Source organism: Grampus griseus (genome assembly GCF_964374135.1).
Source record: "Grampus griseus genome assembly, chromosome: 2".
In the NCBI taxonomy this organism is placed as follows: domain Eukaryota; kingdom Metazoa; phylum Chordata; class Mammalia; order Artiodactyla; family Delphinidae; genus Grampus; species Grampus griseus.
Window position 1 is genome coordinate 159,238,270 of NC_139018.1, and position 20,219 is coordinate 159,258,488.

At 41.5% G+C, this 20,219-nt stretch overlaps 1 protein-coding gene across 13 annotated transcripts in view; it reads left to right on the forward strand.

The window, feature by feature from the left end:
• PARD3 (par-3 family cell polarity regulator) overlaps window positions 1-20,219 on the forward strand; it is a 638,153-nt gene that overhangs the window by 306,479 nt on the left and 311,455 nt on the right. For 11 of the 13 annotated variants that reach the window (XM_082648190.1, XM_082648201.1, XM_082648198.1 and 8 more), the window contains exon 5: window positions 219-350. The exons of the other annotated variants lie outside the window; for them this stretch is intronic. In XM_082648190.1, coding sequence (XP_082504316.1) covers window positions 219-350 — 132 coding nt within the window. The remainder of the gene's footprint in view (window positions 1-218; window positions 351-20,219) is intronic. 13 annotated transcript variants of the gene reach the window in all.

Genomic DNA, 20,219 nt, shown 5'->3' on the forward strand with positions numbered 1-20,219 from the left:
GTGGCTACAGCCCTCAGACTCCCTTATCCCAGGCAGGTGACTGCATTTCTGAGGTCTGACCTGGAGGGAATGTCCTCAGTCAGCTTTTTGGTATAGACATGGGAAAAACATTTTAAATATGTAGAATCATTTTTCTGCTACTTTTGAAAAACCAGGTGCATCATTAATTTGCAAGATCTGGTTTTTTACAAGACACCTTTTTGTTTCTTTTTGAATAGAAAGATGAAAACTACAGAAGCCTCCCACGGGACACTAGTAACTGGTCTAACCAATTTCAGAGAGACAATGCTCGCTCATCTCTGAGTGCCAGTCACCCAATGGTGGACAAGTGGCTGGAGAAGCAAGAACAGGTAACACAAACGAATCCTTCTACATGCGTCGGTGGTGTAACTTCCTAGCCCATCCCCCAGACGTTGCCCTCCATCACAGTGATGACTGGAGATAAGTGATTCTGCCAGACTGCAGTTAAGGACCAGGCTCCGTATCAGAGTGTGCGTAACATAAGTGTAGACTATTTCGGTGGTGGTTCCTCATCAAAGATTTCTCATAAGCAGGTGCTGTAGGTTCTCAAGCATCACCACCGTAGAGCTTGTTAGGCTGTGAGGCACAGATATTTGGTGTGAATAATGTGGTTTATAGGTAGACTTTCAAGACCACCCATGGGCTCTCCTCTCGACTGAGAGGCAATTACGTCAAAGGATCTGAAGAGGCAAAATAAATTTTCTGTTATCCCTGACTTCACTTTATGGGAAAAATATAAGCTGTAGTGTTGTTTCAGCATTTAGACTGTCTTGTCAGGTCTGGGGACTTGTCCTTTCATAAATGTCAAGGACCTGTTGTAGGTGTCTACGTTTTCAGAGTAGCTTAGTTCACTCTGTGGGGCAGTCACCTCCAATTCATGAAATCAGAATTGTTACCACTCAGTATACATAGTGGCTTGGGAAGAGGACTGTTTGCAACAAAACTGTTGGTATGAAGACTAAGAATTTATCTGGTAAGTTTTGATGTATAAAAAATTCTTGCAGTGTTGTTTTTTTAAAGTGTTAATTGTTTATTGTTAGTCACAGTGTTTCTCTGTAGTGGGAACGCCAGTGTTTTCTTTGTAGGTTTATTAGTTTTGATATTAAAAATGCACTTATTTGGTTCCTTCGTCATCTATATTCTTTAAAAAGTTCATATGGATCACAAACTGGGTGAGTACTCGGTGACAGAATGCTTTGTTGTGTATCAGTTTCAATAATTTCTAAAATTATTGATAATTCGGTTGCCTAGATACTGGAATAGCTGTTTTTCAATTTAGATTAATGATATCAGTGGAAAGAAACCCTAAGTATTTTGCTGAATTCATCTCAGTCTATGTTTTACAGCATAAACCTCCTAAAATAGTTCTGTGTATGTGGGGTGTTTGATTATGAAACAATAAAAAAGGACAGTTTGCCTTTGATACCTGTGATGGAATGATTTTTATCCTATAGTAAGGAGTATAAAACTTTGTGTGCTGGAAATAATTTTAATATATATTTTTTGATGTGGACCATTTTTAAAGTCATTATTGAATTTGTTACAGTATTGCTTCTGTTTTATGTTTTGGTTTTTTGGCTGCAAGGCATGTAGGACCCCAGCTTCCTGACCAGGGATCAAACCCGCACCTCCTGCACTGGAAGGCGAAGTCTTAACCAGTGGACTGCCAGGGAAGTCCCTGGAAATGATTTTAAATAGTTTAAAAACCATGGAAGTTCTACTTAGGAAAAACAAGTGATAAAAACAAGTGAAAACCCAGTGATAATGAAATAGTAACACTAATTAGTTTAAAATCTGTATTGTTTTGCAAAAATTATCACTTTGAAGTAACTTTTTAGGATTGAGATAGTTCACCTCGGGTCTGGGGTCAGACTGGCTGCTATCGGCTCTTCACCACGTGTGGGGTTTGGGCACTTGCTCACCTTGTCTGCCCCTCAGTTTATTCACACAGTGGACATAGCGGATGTGGTAATCATAGAGCTGGCCTCATTGGTGATATAATACCTGCTGAGGGCTTAGATTCATGCCCGGTACCCAGACAAATTCAGTGTGTCTTAGTATATTTGTTGGAAAAGCATTGTGTGCTAATACAGAACATCTAGATTGCATGATAAGGAACTACTCCTTGCTCCTTTAACAAGAAGTCAGGGGGAAGCGAGGGTAGGGGTTCATTTCTGGCCCAGTGGTCTTCCTGAGGGTCAAGGTTCCCCAGCTTCTCCCGGAGCCCCGCAGGCTTGGCTAGTCCTTTCCTGCTGGGTCCAGACCATCACATCCTTGCAGAGGTAGGGGGCCGGGCCCTTCTCTTCACTGTGGCCCATTTGAAAGCAGATAAGCTTTTCCTGTCAGTCACCTCCCCCTTCCCCCGCCCACCAGATGCCCTTTGTGTTTTGTTGTCCAGAATCTCATGACTTGCCTACCCGTTTTGAAATCAAAGTCAGTACAAGTACCTGTGTTGGTTTAGACTAATTGCGTTTGACCTCCTGGTGCTGGGGGTGGAAATGGGGGTTTACCTTCCCAGAAACACAATTGCTCATCACTAAACACAGTCAGGGCTCCATTCAAGCTAAAGATGCTGAATCTGACCATTTTTATTGCAAGATTAGGAGAAAAAAATTGGCAGCCCAGAGTTTCTAAAATATGATACATTTAATTATTTCTGAAAATATAACTTTGGGCTTCCCTGGTGGCGCAGTGGTTGAGAGTCCGCCTGCCGATGCAGAGGATGCAGTTCGTGCCCCGGTCCGGGAAGATCTCACATGCCGCGGAGCGGCTGGGCCCGTGAGCCATGGCCACTGAGCCTGCGCGTCCGGAGCCTGTGCTCCGCAACGGAAGAGGCCACAACAGTGAGAGGCCCGCGTACCGCAAAAAAAAAAAAAAAAATATATATATATATATATATATATATATGTATATAAAACTTTGTCTTACTATTGCGGTTGTAGGCCTGTTTTTAAGGAAGTAGTATAGATTTTCTTTGTAATTTTGGGGTTTCTTTTTAAGCAAAAGGGATGCATTGAGACACAAACAACTTTTTTTTTTCCCCAAAACTAAGCCTTGATTGCCTTTTGTTGAAGTTATTTGAAGTTTTTGTTCCATGATAAGAAAGTTAAAAAAGAAAAAAAAAAGTGCTTTCTTAATATGTGTAGCCACTGTAAATGACATTAGCTTATTGACTCCTGAGCCTGCAGTCATCTTCTTCCTTGGCTTCAGTTTAAGAAATGCCGATCCATTCATTAAATTTAATGATTTACCATCAGCAGGATAATTAACTAGCCTGAAGTCTATTTAACTGGACAGGAACAGCAAAAACAAAACAAAACCCGTATTAAAACTTTGGCCAAAAGTAAGCACAATTGTTTGGGCAGAAGAGTACAAATAGGTTATGCTGGATACACTGGAAATCTAGTCCAGCCATTCTCATTTAATTGTGGATTTATTCATTTAACTGTTCCCATGAGTCATTTGACTTTAATGGCCTGATGTCTCTTCTGTGTGTGTTTTTTTTTTTTTTTTGCCATTAAAAGTATAGTAAAGGAGTGGCATCATGTAGATAAAAGAATATTTCATATGGTTAAAAAAAAAAATCAGCCCTTGCCTTTATGCTTTGGGATCACCGGAGTGGAACTGATGTCTTCTTTTAGTTACGCCATCTGGACTGAAGAGGTCAAGAGAGTTCTAGATTGTATATGCCTCCAGTCGTTTTGTTTTTGCTCTATTTCCTACTAGAGTGCTTGTTTCTCATTATCTCTGTTTTTTGAAGGCAATTATGACCACATCAGCTTTGCCAGTGGGAATAAACAGTAGGGATGAAAAGGACAAAGGAGGGTGTGTGCTGAGCTAGCAGGCACCTCTGGAAGCTGAGGTGCTTTCTCTTTTGGGATTGATAAGGGGAGGATTGAATCTTCCTTCCCTCTGTTAGAGTGTTGGTAAGTTTACCTCTGTCTCTAAAGGTAGGTGGTGTATCTGAACTCTGAACTCTCACCCAGGAAGCACTTGGAGTCAAAGTCAACATGATTCCAGAATCATGACTGACTCACCTTGCTCAGATTTGCCTGTAGCGGCATCCTACTTCAGGGTCATCTCAGAAGGTAGAGGACTGAGCATCTTTCAAAGACATCCTTTTCTTACCTCAATCTCTTGACTTCCTTCTCCTGGGAGCTCTCAGAGGAAGCACAAAGGATTTGAAAACTAAATGGGTTTCTGTCATGTTGCCTTAAAAATGTTCTCCTGCTTCCGAAATTTTGACTCTGAGACCCAAGAAACAAAAAACATAGCAAACCGCCCTCAGTTTTTTTTCTTTTTTTGTAATTAATTAATTTATTTTTGGCTGCGTTGGGTCTTTGTTGCTGCGCGTGGTCTTTCTCTAGTTGCAGTGTGTGGGCTTCTCATTGCGGTGGGTTCTCCTGTTGCGGAGCACGGGCTCTAGGCACGTGGGCTTCAGTGGTTGTGGCACACAGGCTCAGTAGTTGTGGCGCGCGGGCTTAGTTGCTCCGCAGCACGCGGGATCTTTCCGGACCAGGGCTCGAACCCGTGTCCCCTGCATTGGCAGGCGGATTCCTAACCACTGCGTCACCAGGGAAGCCTCCCCAGTTTTGATGTATGACAATGCTTTAAGAAATCTGAATTCCTTTTAACGATTACCATTTCCTTGACTCTGCATGGAGTATAATTTAATATTGGCAGAAAATAGATCATAAGCTGCCTTTGTTCTTCTATCCCCACCGTTTATTGCAACTAATAAATTCCACAGAAGAGGAGGCAGGAACTTTACAATACATGATTGGGAGAATTTGGGACCAGAATGTAGAGGGACCTGAAGGGAAATTTAAGCTAATTGGGAGCCTGCCATTTTCACTACCTTGTCTGGGTGAACAGGCCTGAAGCCAATTAACAGAAAACCCTAGGAGGTGGAAGGCACATTCCAGCCACCACTTACGCTCTGTTACAGGGGATGACTGCCCTGACCTTTAGAGAAAAGTCCATGCTTTAAGGTTCTTTCCATCAAGCAAAAACTGCATGTAATAGGCAGATTATACTGAGGGAGGCAGACTCAGGGAAAGACCTTAAATGTGTGGTGATCACGAGGTTTAGGTTTGACATTGAATGGGCCGTCCCCTCCCCTTTGGAGCCTGTGAGGCCATGAGTTTTAGAAGCACTGAACTGCCTTTTTCCTTCTTCTTTTGTGCACTTTTGTCACTGTCTCCAGCCACGATGCTTTTGCTCCAGGCTTTTTCATGCAGACAGAACATTTCTGAATTTTCATCACTTATTCCTTCTGAAATGAATGTGGCTAATCCAGGGATAGGTCTGTTTTTACATCAGCTTGTATTTGTTGACTCCTAGAGATTATAATTAGAAAATAGCTGATGGTTAAATAGAAAACCTATGTAATAAAATAATGCCAGGGAATGAATGCTTATCATTGGTCCTGTTCTCAAAAGAGAAGAGTCCAACACTGTCTGCTTATCCTGATCCTTTTAAAACTTTTGAAAATATTTATGTATTATGATTGCTATTCATGTGCTACACAGTGGGTATAGTCACAATCATGGAAAAGTTAAGTTACTATGAAAGTGTTTCATTTTTACATTTCATTGTAATTTGATTAAAGCCAAAGTTTTGAGGAGCTAGAGCAGAAGTAAATTTTAAAAATTAGAGTCTGTTTTGGATGTGAGTAAACAGCGTAGTGAAGCAACGTTTTTAAGCTTATCCAGATTTTATATGGGGATAGTTTAGAAAAGTGAGTAAGTCAGTCAGTAAGTCCTCGTGTTCCTAGGTTTTGCCCATTTCACCCTGGCATGATGAATGACGGGGTCAGGGGTCATGCTGTGGGCCCACACCTCTCTCCGTGGTTGGTTTTTCTTCCATCCACCTGCACAGGCAAGATCCTCATCTTTCCCCAAGTGCTTAAAAACCTTTTCTAAATGGGGGAAAAAAAAAAATCTCATCTCATTGACACTTAGAACCATCCAGATGACATATAACTGGTTTTCCAGAATATGAACTGATCATACTTTCTTAATGACAAAATGAGGAGGTGGCTTCTTCAGAAATCTGATTACAACAGCTGCAAACCGGTCAGTGAAATGACTGCAGGGTCAACCCCTTAGAACAAGGAAGAGCTCTGGAAAGTCTGACATGGGAACTGGCCGGGCTTCCTGGTCTCTGCCGCACTAATGGGACAGGAGGTTAGGCTCTGGTCCTGCTAAATAGTAACTGGGATGTGGTTGGTTTGTTTATTCTTTAGCACAAAGACACTGAGTAACCAAAAGACTTGATAATCTGGTTAAAAATAATCAAAGGCCCCTGCCTCCCAATTTCTAAAGTTCTACAGTTTTCTATTAAAAGACAGGGGATTTATTAATATTATTTCCTAGTTGGCAAAGTTTCGCAGAACTTGTGCCAAAGCTAATAGAATTGTGTTCACCTCTAGCAGCAGCAAATGTAGAAACTAAAAACATCGATCGCTTTAAAAATTAAGTTTAGGGCTTCCCTGGTGGCGCAGTGGTTGGGAGTCTGCCTACCGATGCAGGGGACGCGGGTTCGTGCCCCGGTCTGGGGGGATCCCGCGTGCCGCGGAGCGGCTGGGCCCGTGGGCCATGGCCGCTGGGCCTGCGCGTCCGGAGCCTGTGTTCCGCAGCGGGAGAGGCCGCAGCGGTGAGAGGCCCGCGTACGGCAAAAAAAAAAAAAAAAAATTAAGTTTAGTTTTCATTATAAAAATGCCGGAGAGTTTCTTTATAGCAGAAACATGTCATGTTCACAATAACACCAAAAATAAAACCAAAACAACCTTTGAAGAGAGGTGTCATGTCTCCTGGATATGCCAAGAGCAGATTATCTTGCGCTTTGATAATGGGATGTCTGCCATTATAATACATGTCTTGACATTAGTCGAGGTTTAAATGATAGTGTCATCTTTGTATGTGACACATACTATTTTTCAGAAACCCTACACATTTTCTACTTGTATTATCAAGGAACAGTGGACTCATAGCATCAAATATAAGAACAGGACTGCAGCGCAGGGGGCTGGTGGACATTCTTCCGAGAAGGAAACACGAGTTTCCCAGGGAGCCTTGCCAGCCACGTGCAGGGCCCCTTTGGACGGTGTTTTCTCGTGGGAGCGACAAGCATTTTACCCTTGTGTAAATTCAGTGGCACGTAACTCACTGGCGTGACCTTTTCTCGGTTGCGTAAAATCTGCAACCTTCATTTTCACTGTAGACAAAATGGGGGAAATAATACGCACTGTTGGCTTCACGCGTGAAGATTGAGTGAGTAACACATTTCAAAATGCAGATCCAGGTTTTGGTGCATCGTGGGCACTTGCTGGGTGCTGCTCTCCTGTCTTTATTTTGGGTAAGAATAGCTTCGGTAACTCTCCCTGTGTCACAACAGTCGCTGGCTCTTTTTCTCCTGGCGTATTGGGAGCATTTGTGCTGTGCTGGTTCCTTTTCATCCCTGGTGTATTTCTAATGCCCTCATCATCCTTCCAGAATTGGATTCTTGCTTCCATGGCATCTTACCAGAACTAAAATAAAAGTTAATCATTTAAAATCATCTCTGGTTCTTTTCTGAAGGACATAATCTGACATAACAGTGATATTAGTGTTCATCTCTGTGTCTGTGTCCATTTTTTATATTCCCTTTTGGTTTTGGCAAGCACGCGTGGCTTTGCTACGATTAGATCTAAGGATGCCATTTAAGAATGCTGAGTGTCTTACTAGGGTTTCTGCTTGGCCACTTCCTAAGCTTCTGGGTTCCTTTGTGAAGTGAATGGAGCTCGGGAGACACAGGGCTGCCCATGGGCTCTTAGAGTGAGGGGTGCAGTTTAAGGGGTACTAGTCAATTCTCCTGTTCCTTTATGACTGGCCATTTTTATTGCTTCTTTTGCCTATGGAGCTCAAAGCCTGCAAGCAGCAGGGAAGTGCTTCAGAAATTCTACCAAGTGAAAAATCTTTGGTGGTGTGTGGATTAACCTTCACGGGAGTCTGTTCGTAGCTGATGATTTTCTTCCCTGTGAATACAGCTGCTAGAACTAGATGTTTCGAGCTTGCGCTGTGGATAAAGGTGCATTTTCTTTTTTAGCTACAACCCTCAGGTGCCTTTTCATAAATTCATTGCAGGCAGTCTTCAAGATTTTGTTGTGAGCTGTGTCATTAAATATGACCATGAAAAAAATACAGGCTTTCTCGTCTCTCTTTATCCCCACCCATCTGTATGTCATTTGCTTTTGAAAATTTGTTCTTTATTTCTACGTTCAGTGAGCAGGGGAACTGCTATCCTTTAAAAATCCTGGTTAAGAAATTGCATTAACATCTTTGGCTTACAGTATGTTGTTTTCACTACCCGTTTCCTGCAGCCTGCCTGTAGCAATTGAATCCCTCTAAGCCATTTAAAATTTTGGAATGTTATGATCTAGGTAGGTATACTTTTTCAAAATCAGTCTTATACAAGCTTTTTCCAGCTACCTTCAACAGGATTCTGGAATGGTCCTGAAAAAATGGCCGTTTTTAAGCACTAAAACATTTTGCCCAATGGTTTTATGTTCTTTTTTCCCCCACTGAGGCCTGGGTATATGTGCCCTGTAGTATTTTCATTGGGTCTGTGTATCTATGAGACATTCTTTTAAAATTATATTTATTTTTGGCTGTGTTGGGTCTTCGTTTCTTTTTTTTCTTTTGCGGTACGTAGGCCTCTCGGTGTTGTGGCCTCTCCCGTTGCGGGGCACAGGCTCCGGACGCGCAGGCTCAGCGGCCATGGCTCACGGGCCCAGCCGCTCCGCGGCATGTGGGATCCTCCCGGACCGGGGCACGAACCCGTGTCCCCTGCATCGGCAGGCGGACTCTCAACCACTGCGCCACCAGGGAAGCCCCATGAGTCTTCGTTTCTGTGTGAGGGCTTTCTCTAGTTGCGGCAAGCGGGGGCTACTCTTCATCGCGGTGCGCAGGCCTCTCACTATCGTGGTCTCTCTTGTTGCGGAGCACAGGCTCCAGATGCGCAGGCTCAGTAGTTGTGGCTCACGGGCCTAGTTGCTCCGCGGCATGTGGGATCCTCCCAGACCAGGGCTCAAACCCGTGTCCCCTGCATTGGCAGGCGGATTCTCAACCACTGCGCCACCAGGGAAGCCCTATGAGACATTTTTTTTCCTTCAGTTCTTCCTCCCTCCGTCCCTCCCTTCCTTCCTTTCTCTCTTTCTTTTCTCTGCTCTTCTGGCTGAAAGGAGGTTGTTGATCAGCTTTCTTTTTAAAGAAGAAAATACTGAAAAATAAGCATGTAATTTCCACAACATACACCTGATGGTATTGCAAGGCAGGGGGGTTTGTTTGGGCTTTTAGGTTTCACTTTATGTATTTGTAGAAATATATACTCCTTTGCAAGAAGAACATATTACTTGAAATCTTTTTATTTTTAGTAAATCAAACTTCACAAGATTAGAAGATGGAGCAATGTTTTCTCTCTCTCTCTCTCTCTTTTAAATAAATACCATAATTCCCAAACTGTAAGATAAAATGGCAATGTGGATATTAATCAGAATCAAGTTAAACCCTCTGAGAAGTGCAGTGTTTCTTCCTGCCTGCGGTAATCCCTTATTTCCCTGAATTCATTCTTGTATCCTCCTGTTCCCATCACTGCATTTACAAACCTTCCTGGGCTTGTGCTGCCTGTCCTCATTCCTGGAGGAAGCTGCCCTAAGGCCAGCAGTCTTCACCTCTGTTCTGTCTGCCATCCTTTCTCAGTCTTAGGACTTTGCCTTCTTATTTAATTCCTCTCTACACAGTCCTGAATGTGTGTGTGTGTCTCTGCACTAGATCTTTCCACTCAGCAGATAGATGCTCCGTTAACACTCTCCCTGCCCCACACACCCTTGTCTCCCTTTCGCCTCTGCCTGGCTGACTGTCCCTCCCAGTTCACAGATTTGGTTCCTTCTTATCTTTCATGTATCCAACCCCAAGCATCCTGCCCCCACCCCTCAGGGGACACTCCCTAATCCTCATGCTTGCAGGAGGGGGACATTCCTGCTGCCCTTACATTATTGTCTCTTCTTTCATCAGCCTTCTGTTTATAACATTTATGAATTTGAATTTATCTTTGTTTATGTCTGTTTCCATGAGCTAAAATGGCACTGGTGTTGTCTTGGTTACTCTTTGTAGCTCCGACTCATCCCCCGTGTGTTTTTTTTTTTTGTTTTTTTTTTTTGCGGTACGCAGGCCTCTCACTGTTGTGGCCTCTCCCGTTGCGGAGCACAGGCTCCGGACGCGCAGGCTCAGCAGCCATGGCGCACGGGCCCAGCCGCTCCGCGGCGTGTGGGATCTTCCCGGACCAGGGCACGAACCCGTGTCCCCTGCATCGGCAGGCGGACTCTCAACCACTGCGCCACCAGGGAAGCCCCCCACCACCATGTGTTTTTGAGTGAATAAGTGTTGTGATAAATTGAAAGGAAAAAGTCCATAATAATTTTTACTTTTTCTGATACCATGTATTACAGTTGGATTCTTTGTTGGGTGGACTAGATTGGCCATTTTTATGCCGTATGATATGATATTGTGATTTTTATTAGTTATAAGCTAAAAATGGCAGATTATAGGTAAAGCGAAGAAAACCTGTTAAATATTAAGTCATGTATGTGAGTAAATCTTAGAAACACGGTCATACTTCTGAGTCATCGATGTTTGGCTGCATCCTGGCTTGTGTTGCAAGTTTTACTTCAAAAACCTTGACCTGGTAGAGAGCACGGTGTTCCTCATCCACTTATTCAACTTCTGATCTTCCCCTGAGAATATCTTGTAACTGAGCATGGATTCAGGTGTTAAAAAGTGAGCACCCTCAGTCTGTTACTAACAGTGTCTCTGCATCCTTATAATTTTTGCTGTATGACAGTTGGTCACAGTTGCCCTGGGAAAGCCCCCGGAGGCTTTTAAGGCTTTGTCTAAAAGGTCATGGTATTAGAGGGTAAGAGTTGCTGGGACTTACTTAAGTGAGGCATTAGGGGGACATGAGGAAAAAAAGGCGGCCTAAAATGTTGCTCAAGGTCCAACATAGTCATCGATTCTATTAGCTCTAAAAATTTTAATTACTTGAATAATTAAAATATTTGATGATCAGAAAATATTAAATTTCTCTGTTTATAACTAAATTGACAGATTAATTTTCCATTTAATTGGGAAAACAATTTTATTTTTCTTTTTGTGGTACGCGGACCTCTCATTGTTGTGGCCTCTCCCGTTGCGGAGCACAGGCTCCGGACGCTCAGGCTCAGCGGCCATGGCTCACGGGCCCAGCCGCTCTGCACCATGTGGGATATTCCCGGACCGGGGAACAAACTCGTGTCCCCTGCATCGGCAGGCGGACTCTCAACCACTGCGCCACCAGGGAAGCCCGAAAAACAATATTTGAACAAACCATTTGATTATATTTAATATTTTATAAGCAAGTGAGTTGAAAGTAATATATTCTCTCCTGAATATATATTTTGTTTGTTTCAGAGCTGTTTTCTTACTATTTAAAATTTTTTTTTGCAGAGAGTGCTGAGGTTTTTATTGTCATTAGAATGAATATGAATTATACTATTACTCTGGGACCCCAGCCTGGCGAAAACGTTTTCTTTAAGAGACTAATTTTCTTATTCTAGGAACAGTGGAGTTTGGTATTTACATGTTCAGTATATAAAATATGGATGTTATAAATTCTGATCTACCATTGCCATTTTAGATCTAGTAGATAGCTTTTTGATATGGTTTTCTTCAATTCTCTGAGTAAAGTTTCTCTTCTTATACATGTATATTTCATATAAAATTGAGTTTTAGAAATTATTTTCAAAGAGAGGAGTGATATCCTTTGTGTCTTATGGAATTGCACGAAAAGTTTTTTAGTGATACGAATTGATTCCTATAGAAAGATAACCTCACATAGGTTGTAGAGAATTTATTTTAAAAATTAACGCTCATTAGGTGTCCCTATTTATTCCTTATCATCCTCTGGGCTCATTGAACATCTAATGAGACGAATGATTAGAATTATGGGGTCTTCCCTGCTACCTTGGAAGATAGTATACTCGTTGGACTATATGGGGATTAATTTGATAGCATGATTTCTTTTTTAATTAATTAATTTTTAAACATCTTCATTGGAGTATAATTGCTTTACAATGGTGTGATAGTTTCTGCTTTATAATGAAGTGAATAAGCTACACATATACATATATCCCCATCTCTCCTCCCTCTTGCATCTCCCTCCCACCCTCCCTTATCCCACCCCTCTAGGTGGTCACAAAGCACCGAGCTGATCTCCCTGTGCTATGCGGCTGCTTCCCACTAGCTATCCGTTTTACATTTGGTAGTGTATATATGTCCATGCCTCTCTCTCACTTCGTCCCAGCTTACCCTTCCCCCTCCCCATGTCCTCAAGTCCATTCTCTACGTCTGAGTCTTTATTGCTGTTCTGCCCCTAGGTTCTTCAGAACCATTTTTTTTTTTTTTTTTTTTTTTTAGATTCCATATATATGTGTTAGCATACGGTATTTGTTTTACTCTTTCTGACTGACTTTACTCTGTATGACAGACTCTAGGTCCATCCACCTCACTACAAATAACTCAATTTCATTTCTTTTTGTGGCTGAGTAATATTCCATTGTATATATGTGCCACATCTTCTTTATCCATTCATCTGTTGATGGGCACTTAGGTTGCTTCCATGTCCTGGCTATTGTAAATAGAGCTGCAATAAACATTGTGGTACATGACTCTTTGAATTATGGTTTTCTCAGGGTATATGCCCAGTAGTGGGATTGCTGGGTCATATGGTGGTTCTATTTTTAGTTTTTTAAGGAACCTCCATCCTGTTCTCCACGGTGGCTATATCAATTTACATTCCCACCAACAGTGCAAGAGGGTTCCCTCTTCTCCACACCGTCTCCAGCATTTATTGTTTGTAGATTTTTTGATGATGGCCATTCTGACTAGTGTGAGGTGATATCTCATGGTAGTTTTGATTTGCGTTTCTCTAATGATTAGTGATGTTGAGCCTCCTTTCATGTGTTTGTTGGCAATCTGTATATCTTCTTTGGAGAAGTGTCTGTTTAGGCCTTCTGCCCATTTTTGGATTGGGTTGTTTGTTTTTTTGATATTGAGCTGCATGAGCTGCTTGTAAATTTTAGAGATTAATCCTTTGTTCATTGCTTCATTTGCAAATATTTTCTACCATTCTGAGGGTTGTCTTTTCGTCTTGTTTGTAGTTTCCTTTGCTGTGCAAAAGCTTTTAAGTTTCATTAGGTCCCATTTGTTTATTTTTGTTTTTATTTCCATTTCTCTAGGAGGTGGGTCAAAAAGGATCTTGCTGTGATTTATGTCATAGAGTGTTCTGCCTGTGTTCTCCTCTAAGAGTTTTAGAGTGTCTGGCCTTACATTTAGGTCTTTAATCCATTTTGAGTTTATTTTTGTGTATGGTGTTAGGGAGTGTTCTAATTTCATTCTTTTACATGTAGCTGTCCAGTTTTCCCAGCACCACTTATTGAAGAGGCTGTCTTTTCTCTATTGTATATTCTTGCCTCCTTAATCAAACATAAGGTGACCATATGTGCGTGGGTTTATCTCTGGGCTTTCTATCCTGTTCCACTGATCTACATTTCTGTTTTGTGCCAGTACCATACTGTCTTGATTACTGTAGCTTTGTAGTATAGGCTGAAGTCAGTGAGCCTGATTCCTCCAGCTCCGGTTTTCTTTCTCAAGATTGCTTTGGCTCTTCGGGGTCTTTTGTGTTTCCATATAAATTGTGAAATTTTTTGTTCTAGTTCTGTGAAAAATGCTATTGGTAGTTTGATAGGGATTGCATTGTGATTATTTTTAATTAAAAAAATTTTAGAATATGTTATTTACTTGATTTATTTTTATTTTTTTTTGTGGTACGTGGGCCTCTCACTGTTGCGGCCTCTCCCGTTGCGGAGCACAGGCTCCGGACGCGCAGGCTCAGCGGCCATGGCTCACGGGCCCAGCCGCTCCACGGCATGTGGGATCTTCCCGGAACGGGGCACCAACCCGTTTCCCCTGCATCGGCAGACGGACTCTCAACCACTGTGCCACCAGGGAAGCCCTATTTACTTGATTTTTGCAAAGGTAATATATTCATAGCTCCCAAATCAAACATTATACATGGATATTACACAATACTTCCCTCCAGCTCACCTCCCCTTATGCAACCACTGTTACCAAGTTCCTGTGGACCCTTTCAAAGAATACCATTCTTGCATGAGCAAATATGAAACTGTATTCTCTTTTCACATTGTTACTTAAATACTACCTATCATCTTCTGGGCTTTGATTTTTCTGCTGAAAATGGCTGGGTGATCTTTGTATATGGAAGCATAAAAAGGGTCTATTTTTGAAACTGTTTACTAATTTTCCTTTTTACAGATGGGACATTGTCTGCTGATGAGCATGTCGATTATTTACTGTTTTATTTTTTTTAATTAATTTATTTTTTTGCAGTACGCGGGTCTCTCACTGTTGCAGCCCCTCCCGTTGCGGAGCACAGGCTCTGGACGTGTAGGCTCAGCAGCCATGGCTCACGGGCCTAGCCGCTCCGCGGCATGTGGGATCTTCCTGGACCTGGGCACAAACCCATGTCCCCTGCATCAGCAGGCAGCCTCTCAACCACTGCACCACCAGGGAAGCCCTGTTTACTGTGTTTTGTTCTTGCAAACAACAGCCCAGTGAATAACCTTTGTCCTTCAGCCACTTGGCATTGAGTATCTCTTGGATAGAAACCTAAAAATGAATTGTATATTTGTGGGTGTGTACGAGAGTATATACATGTATAAGTTTGATGGATGTTTCCAGACTGACCTCAGTAGATGCTGGACCAAGTTACACTCCCACCAGCAATGCCCAGGAGACCCCGTGCACTCTGTCATGTCACGTTACAACATGAGGTTCTGTGAAATCTGTTCAGCTGATGAGATATGCCTTTGAAATCATTCCCTTTCCCCACTCTCCAGAGCATAAGGCTGTTGACACAGTTTGCAGCTTGTGAGCTGAGACTGGGCTTCCTTTCCTCTTAGGGAGAACAGGTCACTCAATCCCTGTCTTCCTGGGAGGAAGAGGAAGCCTTGGCGTGCACAATGGGGGTGGGGTGGGGTGGGGTGGGGAGGGGGTTCTTGTTACTCCTTCACAGAGTAACACGGAGGAAACACACCATAGTATTAGTTTTGATGCTACTGTTTCTATTGTGGGTGGATCTTCCTGCCACCCCTTTATGGACATCCCAGCGCTTCTCCCCTGCACCCCCAGCGCTGCCAGCTCCCCTGAACTTGTTTGGTCTCCAGATTCATCTTGCGCTTACATCGCTGGCCTTTTGAACACGCTCATCAACTCTCCCCTTGCCTCTTCCTAAGTCCTCTCCCCCTGGTCAGAACTTGGAAGTCTCCACTCTGGAGACGTCCTGACACCTGCCTTCCGTGGCCCATTATCCTATCCGCCTACTCCTGCCCAAACCAAGGGAAGGTACACCCAGGAGCTTTTATTCCCTTTCTTTCCATCATGGCACTTACCACGTTTCATTTTAATTACGGATCTTTCTCTTTTAATGAGAGCGCAGCCCGTATTTGTTGCTCAGGGTTTCTGTTTGTGAGGGAGGCATGCCTAAACTTCTGGTGGCATTAAATCTCTTTTGCAGCCTTTGCATCTAAGCACACCTTACTTTCACTGAATGCTTTTGTAATTGTAAAGGGCTACATACTTACAATTTGTGTATCTAAACGGTTCTTCTCTTAACACATTTTTATAGCCAACATTTTGATAAAAAATGTATTATTCCATAGAGAGTATATCTTTCCTTACAGTGAATGTTTAACTTTTCAAGAATCTCTTCTAGATTAAATTGGGAAAATTTTGAGGGGAGAGCAAGGAAAGTTACATTATATCAGCAGAAATCTAGGCTTTTGGACTTACTCCTATTTTAAGTCCCCAGAGGGACTGATTTTCCTGAGAACTTTGTATTTTAATCATAAACATACCCGATTCAGTAATACTTTCATAAACCTTTGGCTGAGAGTTTGGCATTAATGTCCTGAACTCATAGAAAGAGAAACATATTTTTGTGGATTGGCCAAGAAAAACAGGTCTCAATTCAAATAAAAATAATGTTTCTTATTTTAAAAAGATTTTTCCACTGAGTTATGTGTTAAACTTTCTGCTAATTTAGTTGTCTAATATTGCACATGACTTAGGCAGTGATTCGATATACCTTCTGTGGCTCAGTCTAATGCCTATCTGAATTTTTAAAATTTTGCTCTTCAGTAGGAGTTAAGTTGAATTAGGGTACACATAATGATTTAACTAACTTTTATTATTTGTGGATTTTTATAAAAAGATAAATCCCATGTCTTATTTCTTTAAATATATTGGAAATCGTAAAATATGCGAAGGACTTTTATTGATGGTGAAAATGCCTTCTTTAAGGTGCGTGTGCATTTCCCTTCTGTAAGTGAGTGGACCAGCATTTAGAACCTACTGCATCCCTGGAGAATCTTTCTCTTGGCTTCTCTGACATTCTGTCTCTAAGCTCAGTCATTGTTTTATTTGCAGAAATGTCTTTCTTCTGCTCTTCCCGTGTGCGTGCATGCAGGCCATTTTTCTAAATGGGATTTTACGTGCTCTTCCTTGGCGTGACCTTTCAGTTTCTCTTCCCGTCTTTCCAGCTTCGTGTTGCCCACAAATACTAGCTGACTACTTCTGTCTAGATGTCTTTGAGCTCTTTTTACACTTTCTCCCAAGCAGAGGGAAGTGGTCCCTAGTGTAAAGGGCAGTGCGAGTTGAAACCCCTTGCTCTGGACCTGACTCTCCATCCATCTGTGCAATCCATCACAGCCTCTGTGTGCCAGAATGACCTCACCCCCTGTGAAATTGTCTGTAGTTAATTTTCAGATGTTTCCCAGAGCTAGAAAATTCTATAATTGTCAGTGACTTTCTTGTTTCTTGTCATTTTGCCATGGGTCTCCCAGGTTTCAAACTTACGTTGTGTCTTTCTACTGCTTCTTGTTTTATCTGTTGCCAGGTACTACATATTATACCTTTAGTCTTGCATATAACCGTGTTCTTTCTACCTTCTAGCACCTGTTCTCACTTCAGCCATACTCCTTTCAACTGGACTGATGTAACATGTGTCTCCCTCTACCATCTGTCCCTTCTTTAAGTCAATGCTGCACATTCCTATTTGCTTAATCTTTCAAACCACTGTTTGTATTGCATCACCTCCATGTTTAAAGGCATAAAATAACTCCCTCCTGCAGTGATTTAAAATTAACTTCATTAGCTTGGTGTTCTGTATACTCTGCAACCCAAAATCCAAGTTAACGTCTTCAGACTTCATCTCCTACCATGACCTCATGCATATCCTACGCTCTGTTGGACTTCTGTGCATTCCTTTTAAATAAATATTCCTTCTATTAAATAAATATTCCTTGCATTTCTTCTATTCCTCCAATGCCCCCCCCCCCCCACCTTTTGAATCAGTGTTGTGTCGTTAATTACTTAATCCAGTCTCTGGTCACATGTGTTTTGGACGCTCGCTTTAAGGTACTGCCCTGCTTGAGAATGGAGTGGTTTGAACAGCGAGGAGACCAAAATTGAGTCCTAGTTCATGCTTCTTAATGGGAATCTTGCATAAACTGCTTAACCTCTAGCTTCCTGGAGGGGCAGAACCTGGATGGAAATGGTCACTTAAGGAAAACCAATATTCCAAAAGTCTGTCTGGAAAACAAAGAGTCTGGTAAAATTTTGAGGAAATTTTTTTTTTATCCCATGACGTCAGGGGTTATTTTCTTGCTTTTGAGCCAAAGGTGTTCTGGTGTTCTGGTGTTCTGTCTGTGTGGAGCCCCCTATGAGGACGCTGTGTCATGTGCTCCCAATCAGAGGCTCAGATTTGATTCCTGCCTTGAGGGATTTATTAGTCTGACTGCTCTGAACCCCCCTTTCCTTATCTGGACTGTTGGAGGAATTACCTCTTTCTTACTAATAAAGTTCAGAAGCTTTAATGACCTTATCACAGTGGTTTACAAATTATGCTCCTAACCAGAAAAACTTAGATTTCTGTTGCCCTTAGCTATGTGACCGTGATCACTTTGATTTGACTCTTCAATAAAATAATATAGCTCAATAGTCAATAAATGTTACTTTAATTACATCATATGTTAGTCAAAACCTAATATAAAAGTTATTGCTATTCTTTGCCACACACCCTGTCCTAGTGATTGCTTTAAATTTTCAGTAGTCATGTTCTATCATTAGGAACTCAACTTGCTTCTTATCTTTCAATATAAGGCCTTGTTGGATAGAATAATAAGCAAATTACATTCAACAGTCTATTCTACTGTCAAAAAATGTAGGGTTTTTTTTGTATGTGAAACAAACGTGTAGTATTTAGTCAAAATAATTCTGTCCCTGCTCTCAGATGCCTTATAGTCTCTTGGGGCGACAGAGCACTGTGATCCTGTGTGCTTCTGGTGAGTAAGAGGTGGGTGAAAGGCATCACGTGGACATTTCAGTGCATGTGACAGTTGGATGGATATTCAGGTACTCTACCCCAAAACACTAGGACTGCTTTGGATAAATAGATGGTATTCACTTTGGGTCTTGAAAGATGACAGTGGTACCCCGGTAAAGCCAGGTTACAGAAAGATGAGCGTAGGGGAGGTTTTGTTGGTGAGAAGTCTGGTGTGATGGGAGTTTAGTGTTCATGTGTGGACAGGATAGATATTAGAAGTTAAATTGGGTCCAGATTGTGTGGAAGTATCCAAATATATATTATGCAAATACAACATTGGTGATGGAGAAAAGGGGTCAAATCTGTCACATTGGTTCAAACAGCAAGTTTCTTTACCCGTTAAAGTACACTGAAAATGGATTTGAGAAGAGAAACCCCCATTAGAAGGATAAGAAAGAATGTCCTAAATCCATGCTGTTGCAGCAGAAATGAAAAGCATAAATTTGATAGGTACTAGGCGGTAGAATCAATTGGTCTTGGTAGTGATCAGGATGTGATTTTCTATGGTTGAGATGTGAAGAATGGCTCACAGCAATTTCAGTAGAACGAAGGGCCAGGCACCAGATTTCTAGGGGGTTGAGGGATAAATGGGAGGTATAAAACATGAAAAACTAGGAGAAGAAGACGAAGGTGTTTTGTTTTTTAAATGATGGGAGGGGTTGTTCTTAGTTGCCTGCTGATGTGAAGAAGTCATTGCTCATTGGGGCAGGGCTGTTCGGTCAAAATTTAATGTTAAAGAGAACCTTGATTACCTTGCGTTAATAAGCCAGATTTCATCAGGGTTCATATTTGATTAGTTCCTCCTGGAGCCTTTTAAAAGACCCTTCTGGTTTCTACTGACCTGAATGGTTTTGTGTTACTGGAATATATCTTGTTTTCTGTTTCTTCCAACAGATTACTATGAATATATTAAATAACATTAGGCTTGATTCTTATCCCAAGGAATTCTATTAAAATCTCTGTTCATTCTAAGGAATTTTTTGTTTAGCAGAAAATATGATATGTCTGGTGATTTTATTCTTTACCCTCTGCATGTGTTGCTCTACATAATGAATATGAGTTGCTCCACATAATGAGATGATGGAACTATTTATCATCAAACTTCAGCTTCTTTCTTCTATTGTTTTTCTACTATTAGGTAAGATGTTAATGTATAACTAATTGTACCTTATGGTATATACCACTTGCAAGTACAGAAATATGTCTGAGCTTCAGAATAGAGGGGAATTTAAGAGTTAATCTTCAGTCAGTAGTGAGATACTTTTTGCTAGAATAATATTGCTTAGGGACTTCCTACGAATAAGAAGATAAAAATTGGGCCAGGGTTTCATGGTTTCTTTTCAATTTCTCATGTGACTTAAAATTTGCCAGGTTGTTAATATTTGAATTGTAATAATGATTCTGTGAATTAAAAAAAAATTATTGGGATTTTAAGGTGGTCTGGAAAACGTGGGTGATTGTTATATAATCTAATGTCTTGATACTCCAGTTCTCATCAAAACAACTTTAATAATAACAAAAACATACGCTGACTTTTTTTTTTAACCTCAAGTGTGTGTGTGTGTGTGTGTGTGTGTGTGTGTGTGTGTGTGTGGTTGTATATGTGCATCTCTGTGTTGTATTTAGTTAGGGTAATTAATTTTTGGTTAATAATTACAAGA